The 27,781-nt window shown below is 39.5% G+C and overlaps 1 protein-coding gene across 3 annotated transcripts in view; it reads left to right on the top strand.

The window, feature by feature from the left end:
- The window catches only part of LOC137171353 (WD repeat-containing protein 7), a 110,582-nt gene extending 83,400 nt beyond the window's left edge, over positions 1 to 27,182 (top strand). For all 3 annotated transcript variants that reach the window (XM_067575324.1, XM_067575325.1, XM_067575323.1), the window contains 7 exons: positions 1,786 to 1,972; positions 9,729 to 9,846; positions 9,994 to 10,143; positions 10,314 to 10,396; positions 11,805 to 11,904; positions 20,796 to 20,900; positions 23,388 to 27,182. In XM_067575324.1, coding sequence (XP_067431425.1) covers positions 1,786 to 1,972; positions 9,729 to 9,846; positions 9,994 to 10,143; positions 10,314 to 10,396; positions 11,805 to 11,904; positions 20,796 to 20,900; positions 23,388 to 23,591 — 947 coding nt within the window. In that variant the 3' untranslated portion in view covers positions 23,592 to 27,182. The remainder of the gene's footprint in view (positions 1 to 1,785; positions 1,973 to 9,728; positions 9,847 to 9,993; positions 10,144 to 10,313; positions 10,397 to 11,804; positions 11,905 to 20,795; positions 20,901 to 23,387) is intronic.
- The last annotated feature ends 599 nt before the right edge of the window (positions 27,183 to 27,781 follow it).

The following is a 27,781-nucleotide window of genomic DNA, read 5'->3' as shown; positions in this document are numbered from 1 at the left end:
GTAAATGATCTGTATTATATTATATCTTTCTCCATATTATGACTGTTTAACATTTATATTTCAAGTTAACATACAATGAACTGTATTGATCCTTGAGTGGAGTCAGACGGTAGAAGAAGAAAAGCCCTGCTAATGTAGAGCTTTAGAGATGTAGTCTTCCCGCTAAGACTGTTGACAGATTTACAACCTCACAGTCCAGAATGTTCTATATGTACATCACTGAGTTTGCATAAATAAATGATCAGTTAATGCATGATCACTCCATTTAAAAGGAAAAGTAAAAAGCCACTGGAATAATTGAGAAATACCAGCAGTGGCTGTAGATTATCATGTCCTAACTAGTTATTGGATAAGATGTGTGATAAAATACCAAAATGAGTGATATTCTGTTGACATTTTCAAACGTTTTGGAAAACCAGATACCAGATATTTAACCTGCCTCTCTCAGTTTTGATTTTCTTCTGACTTTATCTTTGTGTAGCACTGTGTGAAGAATCTGCTAAAAGCTCTGGACCTCAGGCTATAGTGGGTGAGACAGGCAGTGAGAGACAGACAGACACCTGGGAGGGGGGGTGGGGAGGTGGGTGTTATTGAGGAGTGGGGGATATTTTCTGGAGTCTTAATGGTCAGTCCATCCCCACAGAGACTGGCTCAAATGTCAGGTCAGCTATGAACTGACCTCCATCCTGCTCACTCTCTTTATCCTCTGTGTGTGAGTGTGTGTGTGTGTGTGTGTGTGTGTGTGTGTGTGTGTGTGTGTCTTTGGAGCACAGAAGTTTATTCATTTTTACCTGAACCTCATTTAAAAAAATTGGATTTACTGTTTTTTGTTTTTGAGAAGATATGATTTCTTTATAGAAAATGTATATAGGGCTGATATGGTCACAGGAGTTTAACCATAATCTGTTTAAATGCTTCAAAGGGTCAAGAATGTGGAAATGAGGACAGAATATGTTTTTGAAAATCCATTTTGTCTTTCTTTTAGTCATGTCGGGGTTACTGGTGCAAATTAGCTGGTCATCGAAGGATGTCACATTGTTTCAAAATGATTTGGTTGAATGTGCTCTGTCCCCTATAAATGAATCAATAAGTAATGAAAGACTGAACAGGCAGTTTTAACATCCTATTCCAGAAAAAGTCAAGAAAATATAAATATGAATATGATAAGAGGCATCATGGTGGCCGATAAAGCAGCAGTGTCTCAAGTTTTAATTCATCTGAACACCTCCATCACATCTGAATTCCCTCTTTGTCCCGATATTATTCCCTCCTGCAGACTCCACAATATTTTGATATACAAAAATGATAAAATAAGAGCTGATTAAAGGTGCAGTGTGTAGAATTTAGTGGCATGTAGTGGAACAGACTTGGCAGAAATGGAATATAATATTCATAAGTATGTTTTAATTGGTGTATAATCCCTTTATAGCCCTTTATATCTACACAGGGAGCAGGTCCTCTTCTGTGCAGGCCACCATGTTGCACCACCATATTTCTACAGTAGCCCAGAACGGACAAACCGAACACTGGCTCTAGAGAGGGTCTTTCACATTTTTTGCACTTGTCACAGCCACCATAGATTCTCCTACACACTTGGAAGGGAGGGGTATTCAGTCGGATGCAATCTGCTACCTCACTGCTAGATGCCACTAATTTCTACACACTGGTCCTTTAAGTCACTTAAAATGTGCAGGAGCACAGGATGACATCAGGCTCCTGTCGTTTTTCAGATAAACCCCTCCTGACTCTACTCTGTTCTGATTCTAATGTTTCTACCATTTGCAGGTAAGGCGCTGACCTTCCTGCTGCTGCAGCCCCCCAGCCCCAAGCTGCCCCCTCACAGCACAATCCGCCGCACTGCCATTGATCTGATTGGCCGGGGCTTCACTGTCTGGGAGCCGTATATGGATGTGTCAGCGGTGCTCATGGGACTGCTGGAGCTCTGCGCTGATGCCGAGAAGCAGCTGGCCAAGTGAGTCCATGAGTGCACACACACAAAACTCAAATGTTGCTTTTACTTTTATAGATAAATTACAGATACTTTTAAATTACATCCATACCTGATTTTTTATATATATATATATTACAAGGACCTAAGGAAATATATGAACAAGAAGTAAAAAAGGCAGATGTAAACAAGCTGCCATAACTGCAGTAACATCTCATATGTGCAGTAACATGACAAGAACTTAGACTGGCTTTAACGAAGACTTGAGACTTGTCTCAATTGATTTGAGACTTGACTTGGACTTGCTTTAACAAGACCTAAGACTTTACTTGGACTCATCTTGACTGACCCGACTTGGAGTTGCCCTCAAGGACTTGAGACTTGACGTGAGACCAGTACAGACAAGACTGAAGACTTGGACTTGTCTTGATGGACTTAAGACTTTGACTTGAGACTTGGTTTGGACTTGTCTCAGTTGACTTGTGACTTGACCTCAAGGATTGAATTTTGACTTTAGACTGTTTCTGACAAGTCTCAAGACTTTACCTTGACCTGTCTCAATTGACTTGAGGCTTGACTTGGACTTGTCCCACTCTCAGATTCAGGTCTTGTATGGTCACACAGTATAATATGTAATATGTTAGGCCTCAACATTGAAGGAACATTGAGAGAACAGGTGAAAGGTAAATGTTGAAATGCTATGTCTTTTTAATGGCCATTGAAAAACCTGAAATACTTGACTTGGACTTGCCCCAAAAGACTTGAAGCAGCTCTGAGTACATGCACAAAAAGCAAAGCTTACATACAGATTTAAGTGACACAGAAAGACTGAACACAAAGTTCTTCCGGTCAGTTCTGTTTCCTCAGTTTCTGTTGAAGAACTGATTGGTTGATTCATTGTTTGTGTTTGTCTGTTTGACTGTTCAGTCTTCCCTCTCAGATTCCAGAGAACAGACAACAGCCTGCTTGTAAAAACAAATGTATGCACACACACACCCACACATAGAAACACTCAGGCTCTATAGAGCCGACACACTGAGTTATGGAAGCCAGGCTATAATCTGATTGCAGGACATTATGATGATGTAATGATGTCTGCGTTGCTCTGACATGTGAGTCCTTTGTCTGTGTGCATGTGTGTTTGTCTGTATCCATATGGTACGATGATCTTTTTTCTTTTCTTTTTTTTTGCCCCACAAGCAGTGAAGCTTAAAAATGTCCATCAAAAAAACTAGTGATGAGATTGTCATTACAATTCCTGTTCTGAGACATAATCCTGAGATATAAGTTAATACAGAGATGGAGAATCTGCTGCACAAGCCAGTCAGTGTCAACACGACTGTAATCATAGCTTACCTATCACTTAGTGCAGTGGTTACTTAAAATGAAGTAATGTCTACTTGTGACTCTTCATCACAAGGATTTTTCCTCCTCAGATTGTTGCATTTGAAGGATTTTTAAAGGCCCGAAGAGGCAAAATGACCCAGTATTCACACTAAAATCCAAAAATTAGATAAATGTGAGGAAGAATAAACATAACAGAAATATTTCATCGTTCTCTCTCATCCCTTTAATCATCTGGTGACTCTTCAGATTCATCTCTGGATCTTTGTATAAACTGCGCCTCTAAAAAAAAAAAAGTTTAAAAAAAGTCTAAAGTCTAGTAAAAGCTTTGTATGTTGTCAGAAATAGTCGTTATGTGTGGTATGTGTAATCATATAGGTGTCAATAATAAAGTTTATGCCCAGTTCTAGATAAAATTATTATGCACTGTGGAGTGAACAACAATAAACATAAAACGTAGTGAACAGTTTTCAATTTTGTCAGCTGACACACTATCCAGTCCTCTACAGTTCTGATAGTGGGCAGTGAATGAGAGAATGATTTCAGAGTTTAGATCGGTTTATATTGTCACATAATTTTATGTCAGTCAGACTGTGACTGCTAATACAATGTCACTTTCTGAGGTGCACCAGGCAGTGTTTGAGCACAGATGTTGACAGCAGCAGAGTCAGCTCCCCATCCTGCACCGTCAACCTTACAACAAGCAGAGAAGAGGTCAAAGGTTATGGCTGACTTCATGCAATCACAGTGAGGTTGTGGTAAAGTTAAAACAGCTTTAGTACAAGTGGAGGTCAGAGATCACAGACAGAAGGTAATTCAGAGGCATCTTGTCATGGTACACAAGTGTGTGTGTGTGTGTGTGTGTGTGTGTGTCTTCCTCCCTGTTGAAATCTAACTGGCCTACATGAGTTGATCCTATTAAGGTTGAAACTCGAGCAGGGCCAGTCTGGTTAAATGAGTATAGATATGTCTGCTGCCTGTGTGTGTGTGTGTGTGTGTGTGTGTGTGTGTGTGTGTGTGTGTGGAAGAGAATTCAACACAATTCAATTTTAGTCCAATGAATTTTTAGTAGGATAGAAAGAGAAGAGAGCAATAAAACAAGATGTAACATTAAACAGATCTCAGGAAAAAAAAAAAAAAAAACAAGATTCTCACTCAGAACAGTAAACATATGAAACAGTCTGGAAAATCACGTAAGATAATAAAAGGCTAAAGGTCAGTCCAGATAAGTCAGTTGATTTAAGATACTGTATGTCTACATTGACTGTTTGTGGTGACTAAACAGACTGCACAAACAGTCCAGCGGTCAAAGAAAAAGGTCAAAGAAGTTCAACATTGTATAAAAATGTCACTTGAAATCAACAACAGTATGCTGTAAATTTAATCAAATTGCTTGATGATATCACTTTGCTAAAGTTCAGCCATCTGGGGACAACAGTATCCAGAATGTACTAAAATCATTGAACAGATTTATGGGTCTGATGTTATTCTCTGGCAATGAATTTTGATCAGATTCTATAATAAATATCAGCAGTATTATTATTATATATACATTAATACACACACATACAGTCTGTATTCCTTCACTGGTCAGTTTCCACTGTAGAAAGAGAAAGAAAGAGGGAGAGTGTGAAGAGTTGAATGCATGACTGGCTTCTAGGTAGTGCACACACACACACACACACACACACACACACACATTTCCATGCAGCTGACTTGCAGTGAGGCTCTTTGTCCCTGATGCACCCAACCAATCGTCAATACACTCCTCGCAGAGATGTGTGTGTGTGTGTGATAATCCCTTTTCAATAGGCAGAGATTTGAGGTTTGAGCTCCCGGTGTACAAGACTCACACACACTTTATACTTTTAGACACACAAGCAGGAACAAAAAGCAAAACACTTTCACCAGCCTGCACTGTGTGTATTTATGTGTGTGTGTCATTGGCTACTTTCAGGGACAAATTTCAGACTAAAGACCAGTTAATTGGGGAGGGCTTATCCAGTTGGGGACAAAAGCCGTGTCTACAATTGGGAACAAGCTGATTTTTGGGTTAGTGGTTAGGGTTAGGGTTAGGCAAGTAGTGGTTAGGGTTATGGTAAGGGTAAGTCTCCAGGAAATGAATGTATGTCTATGTAATGTCCCCAAAATTGACCTGGGACAATGTGTGTGTGTGCGCGCATGTGTCTTAACACCTGCATGATCAGGTTTTCAAGGCACCCTTTCTTGGAGACAAAAGCCCCTTTTAGACATTGCTCATGTTAATTCTACCTGTTGATCTCATGTCTAAATAAACACCTGACTCACTTTTCCATAAAGGTCATGATGGTGACCTGACCCTGTTGGGCCTTGTAACATTTCTTTAACACCTCCAACTCTGAACTGAATGCCATCACATTAACATAAAGACTACAGCAGCTCAAGAAACCTGTACACAGAGAGAGAAAACACACATCTTGTTATGCCTTCTTAAGATCATTGTTTTAAATTATACATTTATATAATGTGTATATATGTACGTATTTGAATATATTGCACCTAGATCTTGACACAGGGCCCCTCGACAAAATCTTCAGAAAAATGCAAGAGCCACCATGAAGACCTTACCATTTTATTAGTTACTATTAATCAGTTAATACAATGACCACAACTGTGAGCCTGGAACCTATGGGGTCCTGAGGGTCATGACCCCGGGGCAGTTGCCATCTTTGCCTGACTGGTAATCCAGGTCTGACACATGGTGCAGAACATTTACCATACATTTAACATGTGTCTGAATGACAAAAGTCCATTACTGTAGAAGATAGATGTTACATATTCAATGTTATATAATATAATATATTTTAAAGTGCAGATTTAAATGTGGATAAAACATGTTGATGGAAACATCTGTCATGTGTTCTTCCGTTCCTGCGGAAATGAAATAAACTCAACACCACATGTAAGTAATAGAACTGCGGAATAGTTGAAAAAGATTTCTCAGTCTTTTAAAACTTTTGAACTCAATCGTTAAATCTATATCAGAGTTTAACCTCACCCCACGTCCTTCTGTGGACTCTCATCCGATCAGTGTGTGATGTGTTTGTACTCGCCGCTGCAGAGATAAATGCATCTTTAAACGTGCGTGTGTGAGCTAGAGAATATAGTATTTATTTGACATGCAGGGATAAGTACATCTCTTTACATTGTTTTTATCTATATGTGCTTTTCATCTGTCCTGCAGAGGTAAATGAATGTTTTTTGTAATCTGTGTATGTGTGTGTCATGCAGAGATAAGAACATGTTGTTCTGATCATGGATGTTGACTCATGAACACAATAGGATGATTCACCACACACAAACAATGATTGGAAAACTACAGGTCACTTCTCAGTGTTAATCTGTTTTGATCCATGCGTGTGCATGGGTCTGGGTCTGGGTCTGGGTCTAGGTCTTATACTCGGTTACGTTCACACCTGACTTGCAAAGAAGTTTATGGTGTGAGACAGATTTAATACAACAATGAGAGGAAATAAAGATAGAAACTGAAATTAATTAGATGTCTGTGAGCTGGTGACCAGCCAGTAAATCAGTCAGTAAACCATGTGTTTAATTAGTCAGTTAATTAGCTGGTGTGTCAGTAACTCAGCCAGTAAGGCTTCCAGCAGATCAGTCAGTCAGTCAATAAGGGACTCAGTCAGTAAGTCCATTCTTAAACCAGTCAGTAAACCATCCAGTTGCCAAATCAGTACCAGTAAGTCATTACCCAAATCAATCAGTCAGTCAGCTAATAAGCCACTTAATGATAATACCAGTCAGACAATAAACCTTCCAACATACCAGTCAGTAAGTCAGTTCGTAAACCAGCCACCGAGTCTGTCAGTGAACAAGTGTGTTAGTCTGCTAGTAAACCATCCAGTTACCCAGCCTGCAACTCACTGAGTAAACCAGTCAGTGAGTCTGAGCCTAAACCTGTCAGTCATTCAACAGTCAGTAAGTCAGTCAACAGTCAGTAAGTCATATATATATATATATATATACACACAGTCTGGGTTTCTGGCAGCAGCAACTCTCATCATGTGACTGAGGTTATTCACTCCTCCCTCACACAAAAAAATCAATACCTCCAGTCCTCGCTGTGTGTGTGTGTGTGTGTGTGTGTGTGTGTGACTCAGTATTGACTGGATAATGTCAGTGTGATATTGGCTGTGAATGCAGTCATGTTGCCAGGTTCACACACACACTGAATCCTGCGTGTGTGTGTGTTTGTTGTCAGCTGCAGTATAAGTTTCAGCCTGAACTCAGAATCCAGGACAGTTCAGCTGGTTATAGTTTTAGTTTGACTAATTATTTTCTGGAAATGACTAGTTTTTGTTTTTCGTTTTGTTTCTGTCAGGCTGTGAGGACAATTAGTTGCTATCTAATTAGTCTATTGAAAGTTTGTTGATGATAGTTTTGATAATTGATTATTTATTAAGTCATTAAGTGTAAAAAATCATTAAGTGGATCTCGCTTCTTCATTGTGAGAACTTCCAGTTTTTCACTGTAAACCTCACATTGTAGACTGAATCACCACAATGACGCTGGTGTGTGTGTGTGTGTGTGTGTGTGTGTATGTGTGTGTGTTCTCCTATGACTGTAATGATAACCCAGATTATTTCATTACATGTTCTAAACGTTGGTTATTAACCTCAGTGGTTGTCGGTACAATTAGCTCCCCGCACTCCCGCTGCCTTATATCAACATTACGACTGTTTCCAATTACAGCCACCTCTCTAAACGAAATTAAACATTTCAATATTGCTGATATATTGCCAATATATTACCAGTATTAATTACAAGATCTGTAGCCGTGATCTGTAATCAGAGGAGATGAATCGCGCAGCTCGGCCATCCGTCCACCCATCACTCCCTCCCTCTCTCTCTCTCCCCAGAGTCATTTGTTAACAAGGTGGCCTCGCTCGCCCCCTCTCTCTCTCTTTCTCTCTCTGTCTTGCATACACCCACACACACACACACACACACACACACACAGAGGGGTGTGTGGCCAGCTGTTAGGGTGTGTGTGTGTGTGTGTGTCTAATTCCTGTTGCATTGTGGGAGTCCATTATGCCGTCGTCTGGTGAATGGCTCCCATTGACTCGGCCTTGACATTATAAGCTACCCGCTAATCTCTTCACTCCATATATTAGTAAGGCTTGATCTCTCTCGCTCTCTCTCTGCCACTTTTCTCCATTTAATCTTGGTTTCTTCCTCTCTCTAAAAATTGTCTGTTTAAATGTCTCTTTTTCATCCGCTCTTGATTTTTTTAAGCCTGTCTTTAAAGAATAAGTCGGGATATTTTGTATATTTTTCTTATTGTTAACAAATCACATAAAAAGACCAAAACCAATAATGTATCAGTCCTACTAACAAGTATTGTGTGTGTATCCAACATATAGTATTCTTCTGTGTCAATAATCCAAAAAACTATTAAAAACACATCAGTGAGTCACACTGTTGCACAATATTCCTTCATCACCATGAACACACACACACTGTAATTAATTTTAGTCAATCCCACGCACAGCATCCTGCTGCCCGAAATACTCACCAGAGCATCTAATGTGTATTAATCAGCTGCTGAAAAGTCCCCAACAAATGTTTTTCAGACGTGTTACTCCGGTCAGACTGAAGTCATGAATCTGACTCAAAATTTTACTCAACAAAATCCAAAAAACATCTCGTTTTTGACTTAGACACCAGTTTCAAAAAAAAAGTGTACAGAATCCATTCATTTTACTAACAACTTTGACTGCAGCCAGTCAGGATGCATGAGCAGGAGGGAAAGATGTATTTGGCAGAGAAGACAGATGACACTTTTAGCAAAGATAATGGTTATGAAGATATCCAGATGTAAAGCCAATAAACGGACGGCAACATGCAAAACTTAAAAATTACAAATGATTGTAATTGTTTCATGGAATAAAATAAGACACATCTGATCAGTTTGAATTTAAATGTTACATCTATTTGAAAGTATTGAATTCAAATTTTCAAAACATTTTTTTCTGCAAATATATTGTTTCTGTCTCAACATTTTAAATGACATTTTGTAAAGGTTGCACAATGACTCGAAACTCACTTTGGACCAGCAAAACAATTACCTTCTCCTACCTCTGCTTTTCACTACTGTTGCTGAAAACTAAGCTGTCCAGCTGTTTCAGGAAGTTACCGAGCCTTTTCTGAAAATGGAACTATACAGTTGTGAAAGATATATTTTTTCAGTAGGAACCAATATGTTTGAGGACTCATGATCTCAGTATGTTTTGTCACCTTTGTTGTCCTCTCACCCTTTCTCTCCTCACTGAATTTTGTGCTTTCGATGTTGGTTTGTCTCAAACATGTTAAAAAGAATATATAATCTGTTTCTGTCTGTATTTTAGATTTAAAAATGTCTGTCTGTCTCTCTCGACAGTATTACCATGGGTTTGCCGCTCAATCCGCCAGCAGATTCCGCTCGCTCGGCCCGCCACGCCCTCTCTCTTATTGCCACCGCCCGGCCGCCCGCCTTCATCACCACCATCGCAAGAGAGGTGAGACTGAACCATTCAAACATCCAAACCACCGCTTCATATAACGGTCTCAAATGCAGTATGATTCTCTTTGTGTAATGTCAAAGACATACAGTACATTCTTCCTCCAGTAATAACAGATAGTACATATATGTTTTTGTTTTCCAGGTTCATCGGTTCAACGCAGCCCAGGCAAACTCTCAGTCCCAGCAAAACGTTCACACCACCACTCTGGCCAGAGCCAAGACTGAGATACTGCGAGTGATCGACATCCTGATAGAGAAGATGCCTGGAGACGTTGTGGATCTGCTCGTCGAGGTAAACAACGTTACATATTATGTTATATTGCTAACTACAAACAAGATAGCATCAGCATCTCTGAAAAATGTTTCATTTTCCATAAGTGCAATACAACAGTTTGAACAACCAGTCAGTGAATCACCACTTCCTTGTCTCCTCCTCCTTCTCCTCCTCCTCCTCTTCTTCAGGTGATGGATATCATCATGTACTGTATTGAAGGTTCTCTGGTGAAGAAGAAAGGGCTGCAGGAGTGTTTCCCTGCTATTTGCAAGTAAGTGTGTGTGTGTGTGTATGGGTGTGTTAACAAGCCTCAACACATTTCCTTATAAGGTGAGTGGGGGGTGAATTTGGGAGGAGTTAAGGCAAGTTGACCCCTGGGTGTCCGCACTGATGTCAAAGGTCAGGGGTCAACTCACAGTTGACAGATATCAGCCTCAGGGCATGTGGCTGAAGCATCTCAGTCTGTGTGTGGTTGGTGGTGTGTGAATATATTAATGTGTGTCGCCTCTTGGCTTTGATGTAACAATTGTGATCCAGTTTTTGTGATATTTACTTTAAATTTTGGGGAAAAAACAACAACACAGGTACATGATGTGTAATATTTAGAGCATTCAATGAAAGTTTGAACTCCACTTATTTAATTCCCAGTAGCAATACCATTACCATACCATTTTTTTCCCACTGAACTTAATTACAAGCTACACCTTTGCTCAAACCAGAGGCTCAAGAGAAGCCTGTGTGCTCTTATATTTAAACAGCAAGGCTTCCTCACGAGCTGAGGCTCAGGAGACACGCTCATAGTTTGTCTGAGGAACTCACAGTGGTGCTGGTTGTGTTTTTGAGGGTTGGGGCCCATGTTTTGTTTCAGGCTGCTGTTGGGGCATTTGTGACACTGCCCACTTCGTGAAATGGTTCTTCATTAACATGAAGAAAGAAGTGGCAGGCAGTGATCAGCTATCCACAAATGTTGGGATATCAAATGACAAATCTCATCTGATGCCTAATAGCAGAGGTATGCTCAACAAGAACTAGTTTGTGTCTTCTGACAGAAGAGAAATGTGTAGCTGTTCTGAAGGTGGGAAAAAGCTTGAACTTTGCATGCTTTCTCACCTCCACACACCTGTCCTATAGCTGCGTGAAGTGGCCGTCAATGTCAGATTGTCAGTTTCAGAAAGTTAGAAATATTGCCGGACGCAGCCTTCCCAATCCCAACACTGGAAAGGTTGAGGGGGAAGGGGTTTCAGTCACTGTTCCACCATCTAATTGCGCCACAGGGGACTAAAAGAAAGGCAGTGCCTGGGGACTCTTGTGTTATCTGGCCAAATTAGGTCTATTAGACCATCTACTTTGGCACCCATTACAAGTTGTCTTTTTTTGATTGTTTTCTTCATTTTGGCGTTGGTGCATCTAAAAATCCCAGATTTATTTTTGAGTAAATTTCTGCCTCCCATGCCATGTGGGATTTTGCAAAGCATTCAAAATCTGTGTGCTTTATCTCTTTGCAATCTTACTTAATAGTATAATATGTTTGTTTTACTGGAAGCAAAGGTATCACCCATTATTGTTAACTCTGTCTCTTGAATTCTTCCCTCTTTCTTAGTGAAATTGTTAGATTATGCCTGGTTGAATGTTAGTCTCTGTGTGTGTTGTGTTAATGTGTTTGTTTTCCTCTTGTTCAGGTTCTACATGGTTGGTTACTGTGACCGCAGTCATCGCATCGCCGTCGGAGCTCGCCAAGGTTCAGTGGCCCTCTACGATGTTCGCACGGGAAAATGTCAGGTACATTAAAAACTCTCTGATGTTTGATTACAACACAAAGGAAAACCTCAGCAACTGATTAGTTTCAGATAGATACCAAAGTCAAGAATTAATGTCTTTATGCACTGGGGGTGTTTTTTTAGTGCAATTAATTCACACATCAATATATTTTTTTGTTCTTGTCATGAATACTTTCACACAGACCATGAGCATTACATGGTGAAAAAGCGACATCATTTTTTTTCCAGAATGAGGTTGATTTTTCAGAGCTTTCACACAGCAAATAAAAGCATCAACCGCTCATGAAGTGTAATCTGCACAGACAGCTTTATCGTGAAAGTCCATGTGGGGTGTTGACATGATACGCAAATATCCTGCTGTATGTTTTTTGAAATTATTTATCCTATCTGCAGTGATTGATCAAGGCTCCCAGTCTGTCTGTGAGCTCGCCTGTTTCACTGCAGACAGACACGTAGTCTCGTTCGCTATGGTGCAGGACTTAAAGTTCTCAGGTATCAGGCCTGATTTCAGGCATAGAGCAGTTTTAAATTCATATAATGTTTAATTCAATACTTTATGCACATTTCCTCCTGGATAACTTTTCAGGCTCACAAATCTTTCCTTGCTTTAATCCCTGTATGGTGGGCTGGGAAATAAAGCCAATGAATCAATATATTGATTCATGTTTCATATATCATCATATGCATCATCATCATGTATTTATAAATACAAACACTGTGGATTCCTTCCTGTGGAGTCGACTAAACTAAACTGTTTTGGTTCAGTAAGTTTCTGCCGTCAGTCAGCCTGGTGAAGGCAGTTTGTCCGGCGGCTGCTTCTGTGGACAGAGATGCTGAACACAGGTTGGAGATCATCATCATCATCATCTTGTCCTCCTCCTCTTCACTCCACAAACGAAGAGGAGAGTGTTATATCCGTTCAGTCCGCATCAACTCCGACCTGCGTTCAGTGTCTCTGTCCACAGAAGCAGCTGTCTGTCAGCAGCAGATCCTGGGGAGCTGTGAGGACAGTGGCTGGACAAACTGTCTCCACCAGGCTGACTGACAGCAGAACGAGCTGTCTCAAATTCTGTTGCAAATTCGTATTGCTGCCGATATGAATAGTTTTGATGCGAACTAGAGCATTTCAGGTGTTTGTGCCGTTTATTTGTCACGTTCCTGCTGTGTAATGGCCTTTAGCCTTCATCATTTTTCTACCTTTCCTTTAATCTGTTCATTTCCTCCTCTCCTACTGTATCCTTAAATCTTTCTATCCGTCCATGAAAAGGAGTGATTACCTTCTAAGAGAAAGGAAGAGATGTGAGGAAACAAGGGGAGAGTTGGAAAGAGGGGAGTAAACGAGGAGAAAGGAGAGGCGAGGAGTTTTGTTGCCTCAGTAATTGATTAATAATGAAGCAATGACTCTCTTAATCACAGCTTTGTCTTTGTACGCATTTATATTTGATCATACAGTACGTGTGATTGTGTGGTGGATGTGTTTGATTGTGCTGCTGGCCTTTATGTTTGTTTATGTTTGTGTGTATTTCTGTGTGAGTGTGTGCGTTGGTAATTTGCTGTGTATTGATTTGCAGTAACCTGAGCAGTCTAGTCTGGTGGAGGGGGTCATTTATATCTGATAACAGCACTGGCCCCTGTTCACCCAACATCTAGTTTGATTGTGTGTGTGTGTAGGTGTTTATATTTGTGTGCACAGTGTAATGACAGGAGACTTTTCCTTTGTGTGTTATTTGCAGTGATTAACATTTAATAGATAATGGTTTTGCAGGAATGTTGTGTGCATGTGTGTGCGTGCTCGATGTGTTTGAATTGTTTAATTTCAGCTTCATTAATAGGGTTGAGTCTTTTGGATCTTTTAGGTTTTATTCATTATGATCCTTTATATTGATTCTGTTATTTATTGGAACTTTTGCTGAGGTTTTGGCTGCCACAAATTTTTTTTCATAAAGGTCAACTCAACCATTCTGCTTATCTCAATCAACAATCAGGCAACATTACAGTCTAGTTATCAGACAGTTTTTATAGTGAAGCATCTACTTGTAGCTTTTATCAACAACATTAGGGTCTGTAAACTCCTTGATCCATAAAGATCTATGTTAAAGATATGAGCATTTGTCTACACCTTTTTTTGTCAGCAGATCAGTTTTAAATACCACAAGGAGCTGTTGATGTTTAAGGGGAACTGCACCAATTTTACACATCAAAGTCTGTTTCCAGATGTTGGGGAGTGCTACTGCATATGTCAAAAAAAGTAGTATAAAGTCTGTTATGGCTCCAGAGGAAGCTGTGTGAAATCTGATGGCCTCAAGTGATGTCACTCGAGTCAGCATCAGTTAGGGCGGGAGACTACAATAACAATCCTAAATCTGCGAAGTGCTTTTAAAAACAGAAACAGACAGAGGCGATAAGACATAAAGCTGCGAGCGACAGACTTTTACTGCAGTTTAGGAAAACATCACGACTCACAAATGTCATGTGGGTAAGTGACACCTTACAGTTTGTGTTGTATGGATAAACCCTTGTGCTGGGAATTTTTATGAAGATTAGGCCCATGTTTATGCACTAGCTCATCATATTGTACGCCATGTCTCTTAACAAAAGCCAGGTTCTTGTGGAAGCTGTTTATATTCATGACAGCTGAAAAAGACCAGTTTTCATCATGGAAATAAAGTTTTAACACATCCATAACAACCTGTCACATCACTTCAGAAACTTCTGGACAAAATGCAACATGAAATCCGGGTGATCCTTTTGTGATTTTATATTTTATATTTAAATAGCTAAACGCGGTCTTGATTCTAAGCAGTTTGAAAGAGAAAATGCAACTTAAATGATTTGATTTGTTTCAGTTTATTAGAGAGGAGGAGAGCAGGATGAAACGGAGGATGAAGAAAGAGGAGGAGGAAGACAAGGAGAGATGGCCTTAGAGAGGAAGTACAGGTTAAATAAGGCAAAGAGGAGACGGTAGAGGAGGGGAGGAAGGGGACAGGAAGTAAGTAAGAAGAAAGGGTGTGAGGAGGAGAGGAAGACGGGGATGAGGGAAGACGCAGAGTTTCTGTTTATAATTCATTTGTGTGTGTGTGTGTGTGTGTGTGTGTGTGTGTGCGTTTGCGTGCGTGTGTGTGTGTGTCCAACCGTAGCTAGCTAGTCCCTGCATGACCATCTGCCACAGCTTTGATCAGCCTCCGTGAACAGGCCTTTGTCAGCTGCATTTCTCTATGTGTGTGTGTGTGTGTGTGTGTGTGTGTGTGTGTCCAGCTGCTTGCTCTGCTTCTTTAACAGACTCTGAGTCTACTAATTGAACACAAAGAAACAATCTGACTGATCTTTCTCTCTGCATCTGTTTCTTTCTGTAACTACTGGAACCAGAGGAAACGTTGTGTTACTGAAGGTGTAGCTGTGCCTCAGGGTTAGCAGGGTTAGCACCTCCCTCACTACATCCCATAGGAAGTCAACCAGTGTAGCCCCCCATAAGCTGAAATCACCTATTGTCCAGGCTTCAGTTGAACTCATGTGTGACACAAGGGGTTAGGTACAGGTTTGCAGTGTAGATGGCTTTGCTAGATGTGTGTCGCTAAGAGTACGTATAAGATAACTGATATATACGTATAAGATAATATCAACAACCTACACCTAAACTTGGAGAAAACACAAGCAGCCAAAGCTGACAAATCACAGTTCTTGCAGTCTCCAGGTATGTAGTTACATTTTTGAGGAGGTAACAATGTCCCCTCTAGCAGTGTATGTCACGGGGTCATAACCAGCAGGGGATTGGTCATTGGCCACCGACCACAAAATGAACTTCTGTGCCCCTCCACAACTTTTCTAATAATCTAATCGTCATCTTAATTTTCATAAACATACATAGACATACATATACAGTATATACAATGGAAAATTTAATGTGAAAATTCACTGATGTAATGACATATAGTTAATACAGTAATTGATTTATTTAATCTAAAATATGTGTTCATCCAGGTGACAACACCAGACTCTGCCTCTTACATACATCCAGCAACTTCTGTATTCGTCTATATTGTCAACATTGTTGCTTTCAACAGGGTTTTGTTGCGTTAGCGTTCCCAATTGAAATCAACATACTAAGTTAACTGTGACTGTAGCGCTATCTACACTCACTCGTTAGCATTGTTAGCATTCCCAATTGAAGCCAACTCGGTTATACAACTGTTGCACTATCTGTAACCAGTTGTTAGCATTCCCTACTGAAAGATAACAAATAAAAACAACTGGGTTAGATGTATAACTGTAATGTTATCTATGCGTGTATGCTAGCATTGTTAGCATCCTCTCATTAAAACAACTTCACTTTGCTAACTCTAATCCATCTTGACACAGCACTGAGCTGCAACATGCTAAAATGCTAGCTAGACCTGCAAGCAGGGACTGGGTTCTGAGTCCCTGACTCATCTTGGAACTAAGGGTTTAACTACTCAGAGCGACTAGGAGTCCATTGCTGAATAAGGCCTTATCAGGTGGTTTAAGACATGTGTGTTTGTAAGCTTGGATAGGCTCAATGTAGTGAACACATCAATAAAAAAGTATTTGAATAAGCAACGTATGGTTTGTGAGTTTTTAACTAAATTTGCCTTTATTATAGCTCCCCCTGATGGTGGATACAGAAATAAATTAAAATAAAATAAAATAAATGAATACATGAACTGTGAATGACTCAGCTGTCTGTGAAAAAAACCTTCTATTAGTTAACATTGGTTATCAGTCACAGGGGAGGCGGAGTTTAAGAGCTGTCAGTCTTAGTCATGGGGGTCGGGAATAAAATGTGACAAGCTCTCTGTGTGAAATACAGACGCACACGCGCGCACGCACACACACACACACACACACACACACACACACACACACACACAGCGCTGTCCCCAGGCGTCAGGTGTATTGAAGTACAGAGTGCTGTAAATGGTTTCAGTGTGCTTCACTGCTCTCTGATAGGCTGATTGATTTGGTAGGCAGTCCACCGTGACACACACACACACACACACACACACACACACACACCCTGATCATAATATATATGAAAGCATCAATATTTGATGCACATTAAACAGTTCTACTCTGCATCCTGTTTCTCTCTCGTGCTTTCTTTCTCTAAAACAAACAGTTTTTCCCCTTTTTTGGTTTTTTTCTTTCACCTGGTTGTCTTCAGGTCCTCAGAAAGTCTTACAATATTCAAATGACCTCATCACATATTCTACAATTGTGTCAAAACAGTCCAATGAAGTAATTCAATCATAGAGCTCTGACAATGTTCTCTTGGCATGCTGTTCTTGCACATCTGCAAAATGGGTCTTATATTTCAAATCAGGTGGCCTTGTATGGAGCCACCAGAGTAGAATTTAGCAACTTTTAAAAGACAAATCAATAAATTGATCAATTTAATATAGCTATACCAAATCAGTTAATTACATTGGCTTTTAACCAGCAAATAAATTAATTACAATTTGAAAATAATTTGATTCCCTGATTCTGTTTTAGGGTTATGAATTAATGATTTTATTTTAAAGTGTTTCTGTTACTTTAAATTATTCCATTTACTTAAGTATCATTTTCCATCTCACAGTTCTTTGTGTCCCACTTTAATATTTATAGTTTCCATCACGTGTGTGTGTGTGTGTGTGTGTGTGTGTGTGTGTGTGTGTGTGTGTGTGTGTGTGTGTTTGTCTGTGTGTGTGTGCGAGTGCTGCAGGTTCTATGGCATTTGAAAGGATTATTAAGTATTTTGAATATGAGTCCCAGTTGTTGACTTGAAGAAAAAAGTTGAGAGTTCACATCAGAAGTGTCAAGTGCCACTTATAGATCAGCCTGACAGCTGTAGCCCAGATGTTAGAACAAGTCAGTCAGTCACATGCTCCACATGTTGAAGTGTCTTTGAGCAAGACACTAAACCCCAAATTGGTTGCTTTGGACAAATGCATCTGCCAAATGAATGAGTGAATGTAATGAATGCAGGTTTTTTGAAAAAGCAGTTTAGGCTAAAACATTCATTGGTTTGAGCTGATGAATGTTTGCAGACAGACTGTGTCCACTCCGTTACCTTTAATGATAGTAGTGATGGGAAATGTGATTTGGGATCTCGCCAAAGAGGAAATAATGGAAAAGAAAGAGGTGAAGGATGGAAAGAAGGTTAAAGGCAGGAATGAAAGGATTCATGAAGAGGTGAGAGAGGGTTTAAAGGAAAGAGGCAGACAGGATGGAAAGCTGGAGAGAAATCACACTAATTCAGCTTTTCTGTCAGCCAACACAGCTGGAATCTAATAGGATTTCCCCTAAAAGAAGGAGGGAGAGAACGAATTAAAAAGATGAGATTTTCATTTCATTGCGTTATTATTTTTTTTCTTCTTTAATCGCTACAGACGGGTTATTATTTCAGGGTCCGGGCGCCTGAGGCAATGCGTCTTAATCTCATCTGGAGGTGAGAGTTTGTAATCCCAGTCGCAGACAGAGGCGGGGTGAAGAATTCTGGGAGGGCGTTTATTGCGTTACACACCCAGCATCTGGTGGGACAGTTTATTGTGTTACACACGGCGCAGCGTCGCTTTATTTTGTCCCCTGAGTTCTGAAGGCGAACGGCAGCATCTGTTGGACCAGAAGCCGCTCCTCATCTGATGGAATTATCTCATCCAAAGCAAACACTTACTGTCAAGAAAAATGTGGGCGGCACACGAGAAAAGCAAAGTTTTTCTGAGACGCCTCGATGAAATTTCAACAAGGACCAAAATTTGTTCTTCATTTCGTCTTTATCACGGAATTTATTGAAGAGAGTGGGTTTGAACCTGGAGCTGCAGTTTGGATCCAGCGCTTGAGGGAATCATTTGGAAAAGTCAAGTTTTGCTGTGATTTTAGCTTCTGCGGTTGATGAGGAATGATCTGGTGACAAGTTGCTTGAGATACGCTTGAGGTTTTTTGGTTGTTTTTCTTTTTATAACATACTTTAACATTGTGAAGTGGTGATTTGTTCCAGTCACTTTTTCATATGTGAAAAGGTTCTGTAAAACCTCAATAACACTTCATAAACTGATGAAATCGTGGCACATTCTTGGGCCATACAGAGCAACACACTCACACTCACTTTTATGGCACAGTACAGTACCTGTCAACAATACCAATAACACCAAAGACATGAAAACCCTGGAATATTATAGCATTCAGAAACATATCTCAATAACAGGGGATGTCAGAAGAAATCTACTTGAGTACAGATTAATGAGTAAAGCAGGAAGAGTTCAGGACACTCTGAGTGCATGATGGAAAAGTCATGAGCTTCTAGTTTCATGGTGGTGTGGTGTGGTGGGTTGTGCTGGTGGAAAGACCAGCAGTGGTATGTGGAAAAATAACAGTAATGAGACTGAAAAGGTGGAGCTAATTAAAAATAAAGATATGATCTGTGTGGGTTGTCCCTCCACCAACCATCTCAGCTACTAATATCATGAAACCTCATCATTAACTTTATCTATAAGAAATCAGAGAAACACTCGCTGCATCTTCTTAAAATAATGAAACATGTCCACTATGATCTCATTTGATTGAATGGCTTATTCACACAAATCCAGGTCTGTTAAATAAGCCTAATTATGCAATTGTTTATTAAGTATGCTAAATATATCTCATGAGTTCTATTATCCAGCAGGACTACACAAAAAAACAAAAAATCTATCAGCAAGCACTGAAACATAACAAAAACTCTAGCACTAGTTGACTAACTTCATCATTTCTGGTCCTGTATAATATTTCTGTGATTTTCCAATATCTCCATAGCAACTTCAAATATCACTTCACACTGAGTTTAACAAACTTGGATTCTTGTAGTGACTTGAATATTTTCCTACCATATTTTTCTTTCATCAGTATTATATTTATACCTCATGATTTTATTTATATTTAGTTAAAATTTCATCCACATTTAGTGATTTAGTGAGTTTATACAACACATTTATTATTATTGTTTATCTTGTATCAAGCAGAGTATCTGTGCGTCTTCTCCAGAGTTTCTCCAGATAACAGGGAGAGTTTGGGGAATTTTCATCAGCATCAACACACCCGGCTCAGCAGTGTGAACCAGCACAAATTGGAGAACACATCCACCGCTGCTTTGTTATTGGCCATTACCACTAGTTTTCCACAGAGAAACTAGAGGCCAAGTCTTCAATGTGATTTTTGGATGTGACATGTAGGTGTGAGGAGGAGGAGGAGTTAAGGCACAGTATCCTCAGCAGCATCGGCTATCACAGTAGACGTTTAAGGCTTTGAAACAAAAGACATAAACCTGTGAAGCCTGGGTCACACAGGGGAACTATGAACTGTGTGTCCACCTACTCTTCTTCAACATGCACCTCAGAAATTCATGAGTTGTTTGCATTTCAATCTTCATGATCTCTTGTCTCCATTCATTTCTAGTAGCCTCATAAAGTCTTTATTACTCACAGCAACACCATCTTCACAATACTGGTAATAATATTCACTTAAAATTGTTGCCATATTTGCGTCTTTCCATTTCCTTTTTTGGTAGAAAGTATTTTCAATGAAAACCGTCCAGAGTTTTCTTTCTGTTTGGTTATTATTATGTATCTTCTGTTGATTCACATGTTCATGTACATCAGTTTCTGTAAGCAGGGAGCTTCCAGTTATCTCTATTTTTTTCTTTTCACTGTATTTGACCCCAAATCTCCTTATTATTGCAAACACACAGTGATGTGAAAGAAAACTCTTCACTGATGAAAACTGTGTATGTAAAATCCAGAAGGGACGGTTTGTAGAAGAGTTGTCATTCATTCAGCTGAAGAGCTCAGCTTCAGTAAAATGTTGATTTGTTTTAATGAGTCTACTTCAATGTTCTTAATGGTCCTCTGTCTCTCTCTGTAGAACATCCACGGTCATAAGGGCCCAATCACAGCTGTGTCGTTTGCACCTGATGGCCGTTACCTAGCAACATACTCCAACGCTGACAGCCACATCTCCTTCTGGCAGGTAAATGACACACACTCATTCACACACACACACACACAAATGCAGATGCATACTTACTACATCTGTCTCACACACTCACGCTTCTTCAGAGGTCTGAAAGTCTCAAAAGATTACATTTGTAGACCTTAGAACGTTTTAAATTCAACTATCACAGGTGATATCTTTCTGTTGTAGTAAACACAGTTGAATTTGGGTGTTTCAGTTTATTTCATGGAGTTATTGTTTGTTTGTCACAGTAACGTCTGTAGCATTTTGGATCAGGTAGCTACCGTGTTAATTTTGTATCAGTAACTTTTGTTACGTATATTCAATCAATTAGTGGGTGCATAGTGCACACACACCCACAGGTACACTAGACATTTCTATGTCCATTTATATTTCTGACACTTGGTTTGACTTTGATTTGTGTCCAGAAGAATCATCAGACAAATTAATCCTTTAATCACCAACTACTGAGTATATTTTTAATAATTCTGGAAAAAACTGTAGTCTTGTAGAGAAAATGTAGGGACCTTAAAAAGATTTTGAAGTTCATTCATGGACTTCTTGAAATGAAGATTCCATGTAACTGCTTTAAAGTACAAATCAATGACTTAAACTATGTATTGACAAGCTGAGCAATATTTGCCTGTATCTTTATTCACTTCGTGTATTTTTCATATATTTTATTTTTTACATATTTTGGATGTTTTGTATTTTATTTAATTTCATTCTTATTTATTAACAAAAAAGTTAAAATGCACAAAAGCAATAATAAATAATACAAAGTCAGGTGGCTGACAGCACTCATACATGATACACAGATGTGAAACACACAGACAGGCTCACACTTCTTATCTTCTTCCCAGAACTGTTATTTTGAATGAAAGGTCTTTACAACCTCTGACATGACTGTCTGTAGACACACACACGCGCACACACACTAATGGCATTACTGTAAGCATAAACCGCTGCTAGCACGCCGGCAAGACGGCTGCTGTGGTAATGAGCTGGCAGACGCTCTGTCGGTGTGTGTGTGTGTGTGTGTGTGTGTGTGTGAGAGAGAGAGAGAGAGAGAGGGAGGGGCAGTGTTGTCTCAGGAAACGATAGAGTTTCTCCTCGCTGTGTTTTTCCTACAAACACACACACACACACACACTCTAGCTGTGTCTAGTTTCAGGCTTCGCTTCTTGGCAGGACGCAGCGACAGAAGCCTCACGGGTTAAACTCAATGTTTCCTCAGAGGATTCAGCAGCTCCCCTACTCACAAGAACTGGTGTTAAGGGTCTAAATGTTCAATAGTACGATTTGTATAGAATCAATTGTAAGTACCATCAGAGTAGGGAAGATAAAGCAGGTTAAAATGCTCGAAAGTTTCAGTTCTGATTTGTCTGATAGGTTTATCTGTTTTATGTGAAATTAACATAAAGGTAGATGACAATACAAGTGGATCAATATGAAATTATTACTTTTTTAAAAATTTTCTTAAGTTCCTGGAGCCAGTTGCACCAGCTCTTTATAAGTTCAAACAAGTTTTTATGTGGAAATTATCCATTCCCTCCATCTATCCATTAGCTATAATGTTTATCCTCTTGGAGTGTTGTGGGGGGGCTGGAGCCAATAACATTTTGCACTGGGCGAGTGGCAGGGTACACTCTGGACTGGTCACCAGTCAGTCACAGTGAGAACAGTGACAACCATTCAGACTCACATTCACACCTGCGGGCAATTTAGAGTCACCAGTTAACCTAACCTGCATGGTTTTGGTGTGTGGGGGGAAGCCGGAGCACCCAGAGGACATGCAAACTCCACACAGAAAGGCCTCAGCCGGCCAGTGGGTTCAAACCCAGAGCCTTCTTGCTGTGCCATGTGGACATTAGTTGTTAGTAAACATATAATGTAACTCCAAAATGGACATTGATGCTGACAACAGGCCAGCACACACGGTTCTGTTTTTACTACATCAAATGTGTGCTTTGGCAGATGACAAAATCTACTTCATACAGACCCTTGTGGACACTTTGCTGAAAGTATAAATTGGTCATTACTTAGCGTCTTACAGTGAGCAATAGGTCCAATGAACACACTGAAGTTCAAACCATATTAGAGTTGCATAGTGGGAGGTTCCAGAGTAGTTTTTTTCTCCATCTCAAAATGTTCTTTTAATTATGTCCTCAGTGATGCCGCCATAATTACTGAATTTATCCCAAACTGAAACTGAAAGTGGACTGATTTAAACCGCTGAATGCTTCATCAGTTTTCTACACAATGAAATCTTTAGCTTCTGCTCAATGTTAGCACTATCAATTTTGATCATCTTTTAAAAACCCATTTATATGTAAAAATATTAAATATATGCTGGTTCCAGTTTGTCCAGTGTGATAATTTGCTGCTTTTTGTAAGTTGGAAGTTTTCCAGTAACTGTTGATGGACCTTTGTCATCTTACAGGCTTGGAAGTATTGATTGATTGAAGGACAGTGTATTGAAGTGTTGTTTGCCCTCCTCAGATGAACACCAGTCTGCTGGGCAGCATTGGGATGTTGAACTCGGCCCCTCAGCTCCGCTGCATTAAGACCTACCAGGTTCCTCCGGTGCAGCCGGCGTCTCCAGGCTCCCAAAATCACCTGAAGCTTGCCCGCCTCATCTGGACCTCCAACCGCAATGTCATCCTGATGGCCCATGATGGCAAGGAACACCGCTTCATGGTCTAATCCAGATCTGTATCTCCAGCTGAGCTCCTGTTCTATTATCTGACAGACCTTGTCCTGTTCTTAGGGTTTTTGCTCTTGAGCCTGAGACTGAAAAGCTGCAGAATTAATTCACCAAATGGTCACTTTAGTTTCAATTTTTTTAAAAAGAGTTAAAAAATGAGTGAAGCTGATTGTAAAGGTTTGGGTGTTCACTGGGATTCATTTAAAGGTTGGTCTTAAAAAACACATTTCACCTGAATATATATATTTGAAATGATCCAACTGCAGTTTGGCCAGAAAAGTAAAAACCCAGATCAGGTCCGGGTATATCGATATATTAGAGGTGATTGTTTTTTGTTTTATCTCCTACAGTGATTGCTGTGAGGAAACTCACTGTAAGATATTTAAAGGCTCTGATAGAAGGCTTGTTTACAGTATGATTTGCGTTGATGTATTTTTAGTTGTTTACACCTTCTTGTCATTCCTATTTATTAGCTGTTTCTGCTGGATGTCATAGATCCCCTTGGTCGCCATCTTGCTGCAACCATTTTAGGTCCCACCTTTATTTTAAGTCATCGTTTTACTTGCAACCATTTGGCCTCCCGCCTAGCTTTTAGTTTATTTCAGGTAGTCGTGCTTAATCTTATTACTACATGTTTGCAGATATTTGTTGATTTATTTTGCAAAACACTGATTAGAACATAGATTCAATACAGTGACTCAAAAATGAATTGACATTCTTTTGAAAACTCTCCACTAAACATGATTTTTTTTTTCATTGCTGGAATAAATCATTTCAAGTAGACTATTGAGAATGAAGCTCTGACCTCTGTAAGACAAGTACACACTTTTCACATTTCAAACTGCATGTACGTGTGTGTTTGCCCGTGTGAGTACTTCAGTGTTTGCTTTTACTCTTCTGGCACCTTGGAAGCTTTTCCATCCTTTCTGAGCTTCATGCAGAAATGTGTGTGTGTGTGTGTGTGTGTGTGTGTGTGTGTGTGTGTGTGTGTGTATGTGTTTACACCCAAGTGTATTTTTGCTGGTAAACACACATTCTCACTTCATACTGCTCGTCCTAAAAGCACGATCACAGTAAACTTTAGATGCTTGAGGTGCAGCACTACTCACTGCAGATATAAGAAAAATCACCTAAGTAAAAAAAATAAGGCAGATCATTATACCAGTTACATTTTAAGGGTGTAACAGCAGCACTGAACGGTCCAACAAGAACGGTTGTGGGGTTTGATGCAATGTAAGGAGTACTAGTTTCTCTGGAGTTACAGTCCCTTTCAGGATGTAAAAACTCTCCTGGAGGTTCAGATGTTTGACAAAAAACAGTGGCTGCTTCTTTTTTGCCTCATATAAGCCCTCAAGTCTCTTTTTTTGAGGGATTGTGTGTTTCTTTGCAGATGATGACGCTTCATATTTAATTGATCGATGTTAAGATTCCTCTTCTTCTTGCAGCTTTCTTCTTGCATTCACCCTGCTCCCTGCCATCTGATGTTCAGGAGGGCAGATAAAAAATGTGTACATATACAGTATATATATATATCATCAGAGCTGCTGTGTAATGTAGTCTGGTGTTTATCTTGTACAGTGAGTGTCTGTCCTGTTTGGTGTATTTATTGTGGCTAACGTGACTGTCTGCCTGGCACTGACTAGTTCTTCAGATCAGTGAATCTTTTAGTACATTTAAATCTTGATTATTTTTTTTGACGTTTGAGTCATTTTTTTTACCCTCAGCCAGTTGGAGAAATTAAAATGCCAGAATTAAGATACCAGTTAAAATACCAGAAGAAATGGAAAAACAGGATGAAAATTAAAAACATCACAGTATAACATTTGCATCTTAAGGTGTTAGATAGAGAACTTGAGTCCTTTTATTGAGGGAAACAGAGGTAATTACTAGGACACATTTACAGTTTAATACTTATTTTATTTTCTTGAAGTATAAAAGAAAACTGCATCTGTCCTCTTAAATGTTACAAACATTCCTCATAATTACCTGTTTAAAGAGCAACTTAACAGAAGCTAAAAGTTTTAATCCTTCAACTTCTCACTTTGCTGCGGCGAAGTAGAAGTGTACTCCAGGATGTGTCAGTACACTGTGACATCAGTGTTAGCTGTGGTTACAGGTGCAACAGAGCACACACACTACATAATTTTAAATCTGGCTTGGAAGTTTTCCAGCATGACTCTTTACAGATGACACACTTTTGCACATTATCACCGTAACTGTTGGCCAGGACCTTTTTTGCCTCAGAATGGTGTCACTGTTTCAGTGCTCAAAGTTTTATGCAGAGAGAGAAATATATACGTAAATGTATAGAGAGATATGAGTTTATAGAATGACAGTTTCTGTCAGAATCAGACTGTTAGTTTAGATGTTTTTACTTTAATTTATGTGACTCTTAGAGGCGGCTGATGTATTTTTGAAGAATTTTGTTTTAAGGACACATCACTTGCTTTGCTTCTATCTTTTCCACTCTTCCTTCCCCACCCTCTTCTCCTTCCTCCTGTCAGTTTCATTAGTGCTGTCAGAAAGCTTCTAACACCGTTACACACCTGTAAACCCGAGCGTGTCAAAGCTTTTCACAAGTTCTTCCTCTATTCAAAAAAAAATATCCAGCAGCTCGTCAGACCGGATTTGAAAACACACACACACACTCACTCACATGTCAAGTCCAGCAAGTCCAGACAGCTTTGAGATCTTAATCTTTCGTTTTCTCCACCACTCTTAACAGTTTGAGAAAGTATGTTTTTGGCAGCCTCTCGGGGGAGGAAAGGTGAGAAAAATGAAGAAGGCAGAGAGGAAGAGCTGAAGAGTAAGTAACAAGTGAGGAAGATCAGGTCATCCACCCAGAAAAAAAAGAGGATCTTTGGTGAAGGTAGTGAACCGAAATGTCTCAAAAGAACCTTCTGGTTTTTCTTCAAACGCAAGGGAAAAATAAGATGAAATGTAACTATGCGTCTCCAAAAACTACAGGGTTGGAACATTTGATAGTCATAAATGGATCTTTACAGCAGATTGACTCAGTCCTGTGATTTGATTAAAGAAATAATTACATGAGAATTTTTAGGTCGCTTTCTTCTCCCATTTTCCCTCTCTCCGTCTTCCTCCTCTTTTCTTCCTTGGTCTTGTGAACACTTGAAGCAGCTTCACTCCATCTCTCAGACTGTGTAAAACAAAGGATTTACCTCAGTTTTCAACATGTCTGATGGGCGATGACCAGCTGATTCTGTGTTTTAAAACAGGAAAGTGTCTGCTTACAGTTTTCAACACCACACATTCATTTCTGACACATGACTCAGCAGCTTCATATTTAGTGTAAAGATAAATCTGCCGATAAATTATGAATTTCACACTAAATGTAATTGTTTATTAATTTTGTTTTCATTTTAATGTGTATTTATTGTTTATAAGTACAGTAAACTCCCAATATTTAAGAGTGTGTGTGTGTGTGTGTGTTTGTGTGTGTGAGATGTAGAGCATGTATATGAGCTTCCCATGATGTAACAGGTTGAATCTACTGTTCATCATATAAACATGTGTTGTGTTGAAATGTGTTGTTGTTAACTTTGTGTCCAATAAAAATTAAAATGAGACAATGATGCCTCTTTTTTTCCTCCATATTCTTTCCTTAAAACTTAACCTCTGTATCTGTATATACTTCCCTGATGAAGGTTTTGAAATAGAGCAACATTATTATTCATTTGGAGTCGTGTTTCTGTCCATCTGGTGAATGTAAGTCCAATATTTACTCTCTTTTAGCTCTGTTTTTGCTCTCCTGAGGGAAATATCTGGCTCTTTAGCTGCTAAATGCTCCACTATGTTGACCAGCTAGTCTACAGATAACTGTGTCTTACTCCAAAGAAATTGTATGAACTGGCATTGGGATTGGCAGAAAGAAACAACATGCATGTCCCCAACAACTGGAAAGAGAAGGGTTTAGCAGGTAGGGTGTGCAGGAAATTACATGACTCATTAGGTCAGCATAGACTAACTCAGTGATTCTCAACTGGTGGGACAGCTGGTCAAAAATAAATAATATTTAATGCGCATCAGATGTTGGAATTGTTTTTTATTTTGAAAAAACAAATATTTTGACAGGCATGCGTCAGAGACATGCAGCAGTCTCGCACTTCAGCCATGGTAACCATCATTTGATTGACCCTCACTTTAAGTTTGTGTTGATGTTCGGAGGCAA

This window comes from Thunnus thynnus, chromosome 19, assembly GCF_963924715.1.
Source record: "Thunnus thynnus chromosome 19, fThuThy2.1, whole genome shotgun sequence".
In the NCBI taxonomy this organism is placed as follows: domain Eukaryota; kingdom Metazoa; phylum Chordata; class Actinopteri; order Scombriformes; family Scombridae; genus Thunnus; species Thunnus thynnus.
Note: the sequence above shows the minus strand (reverse complement) of the source record. Positions and strands in the feature narration are given on the sequence as shown.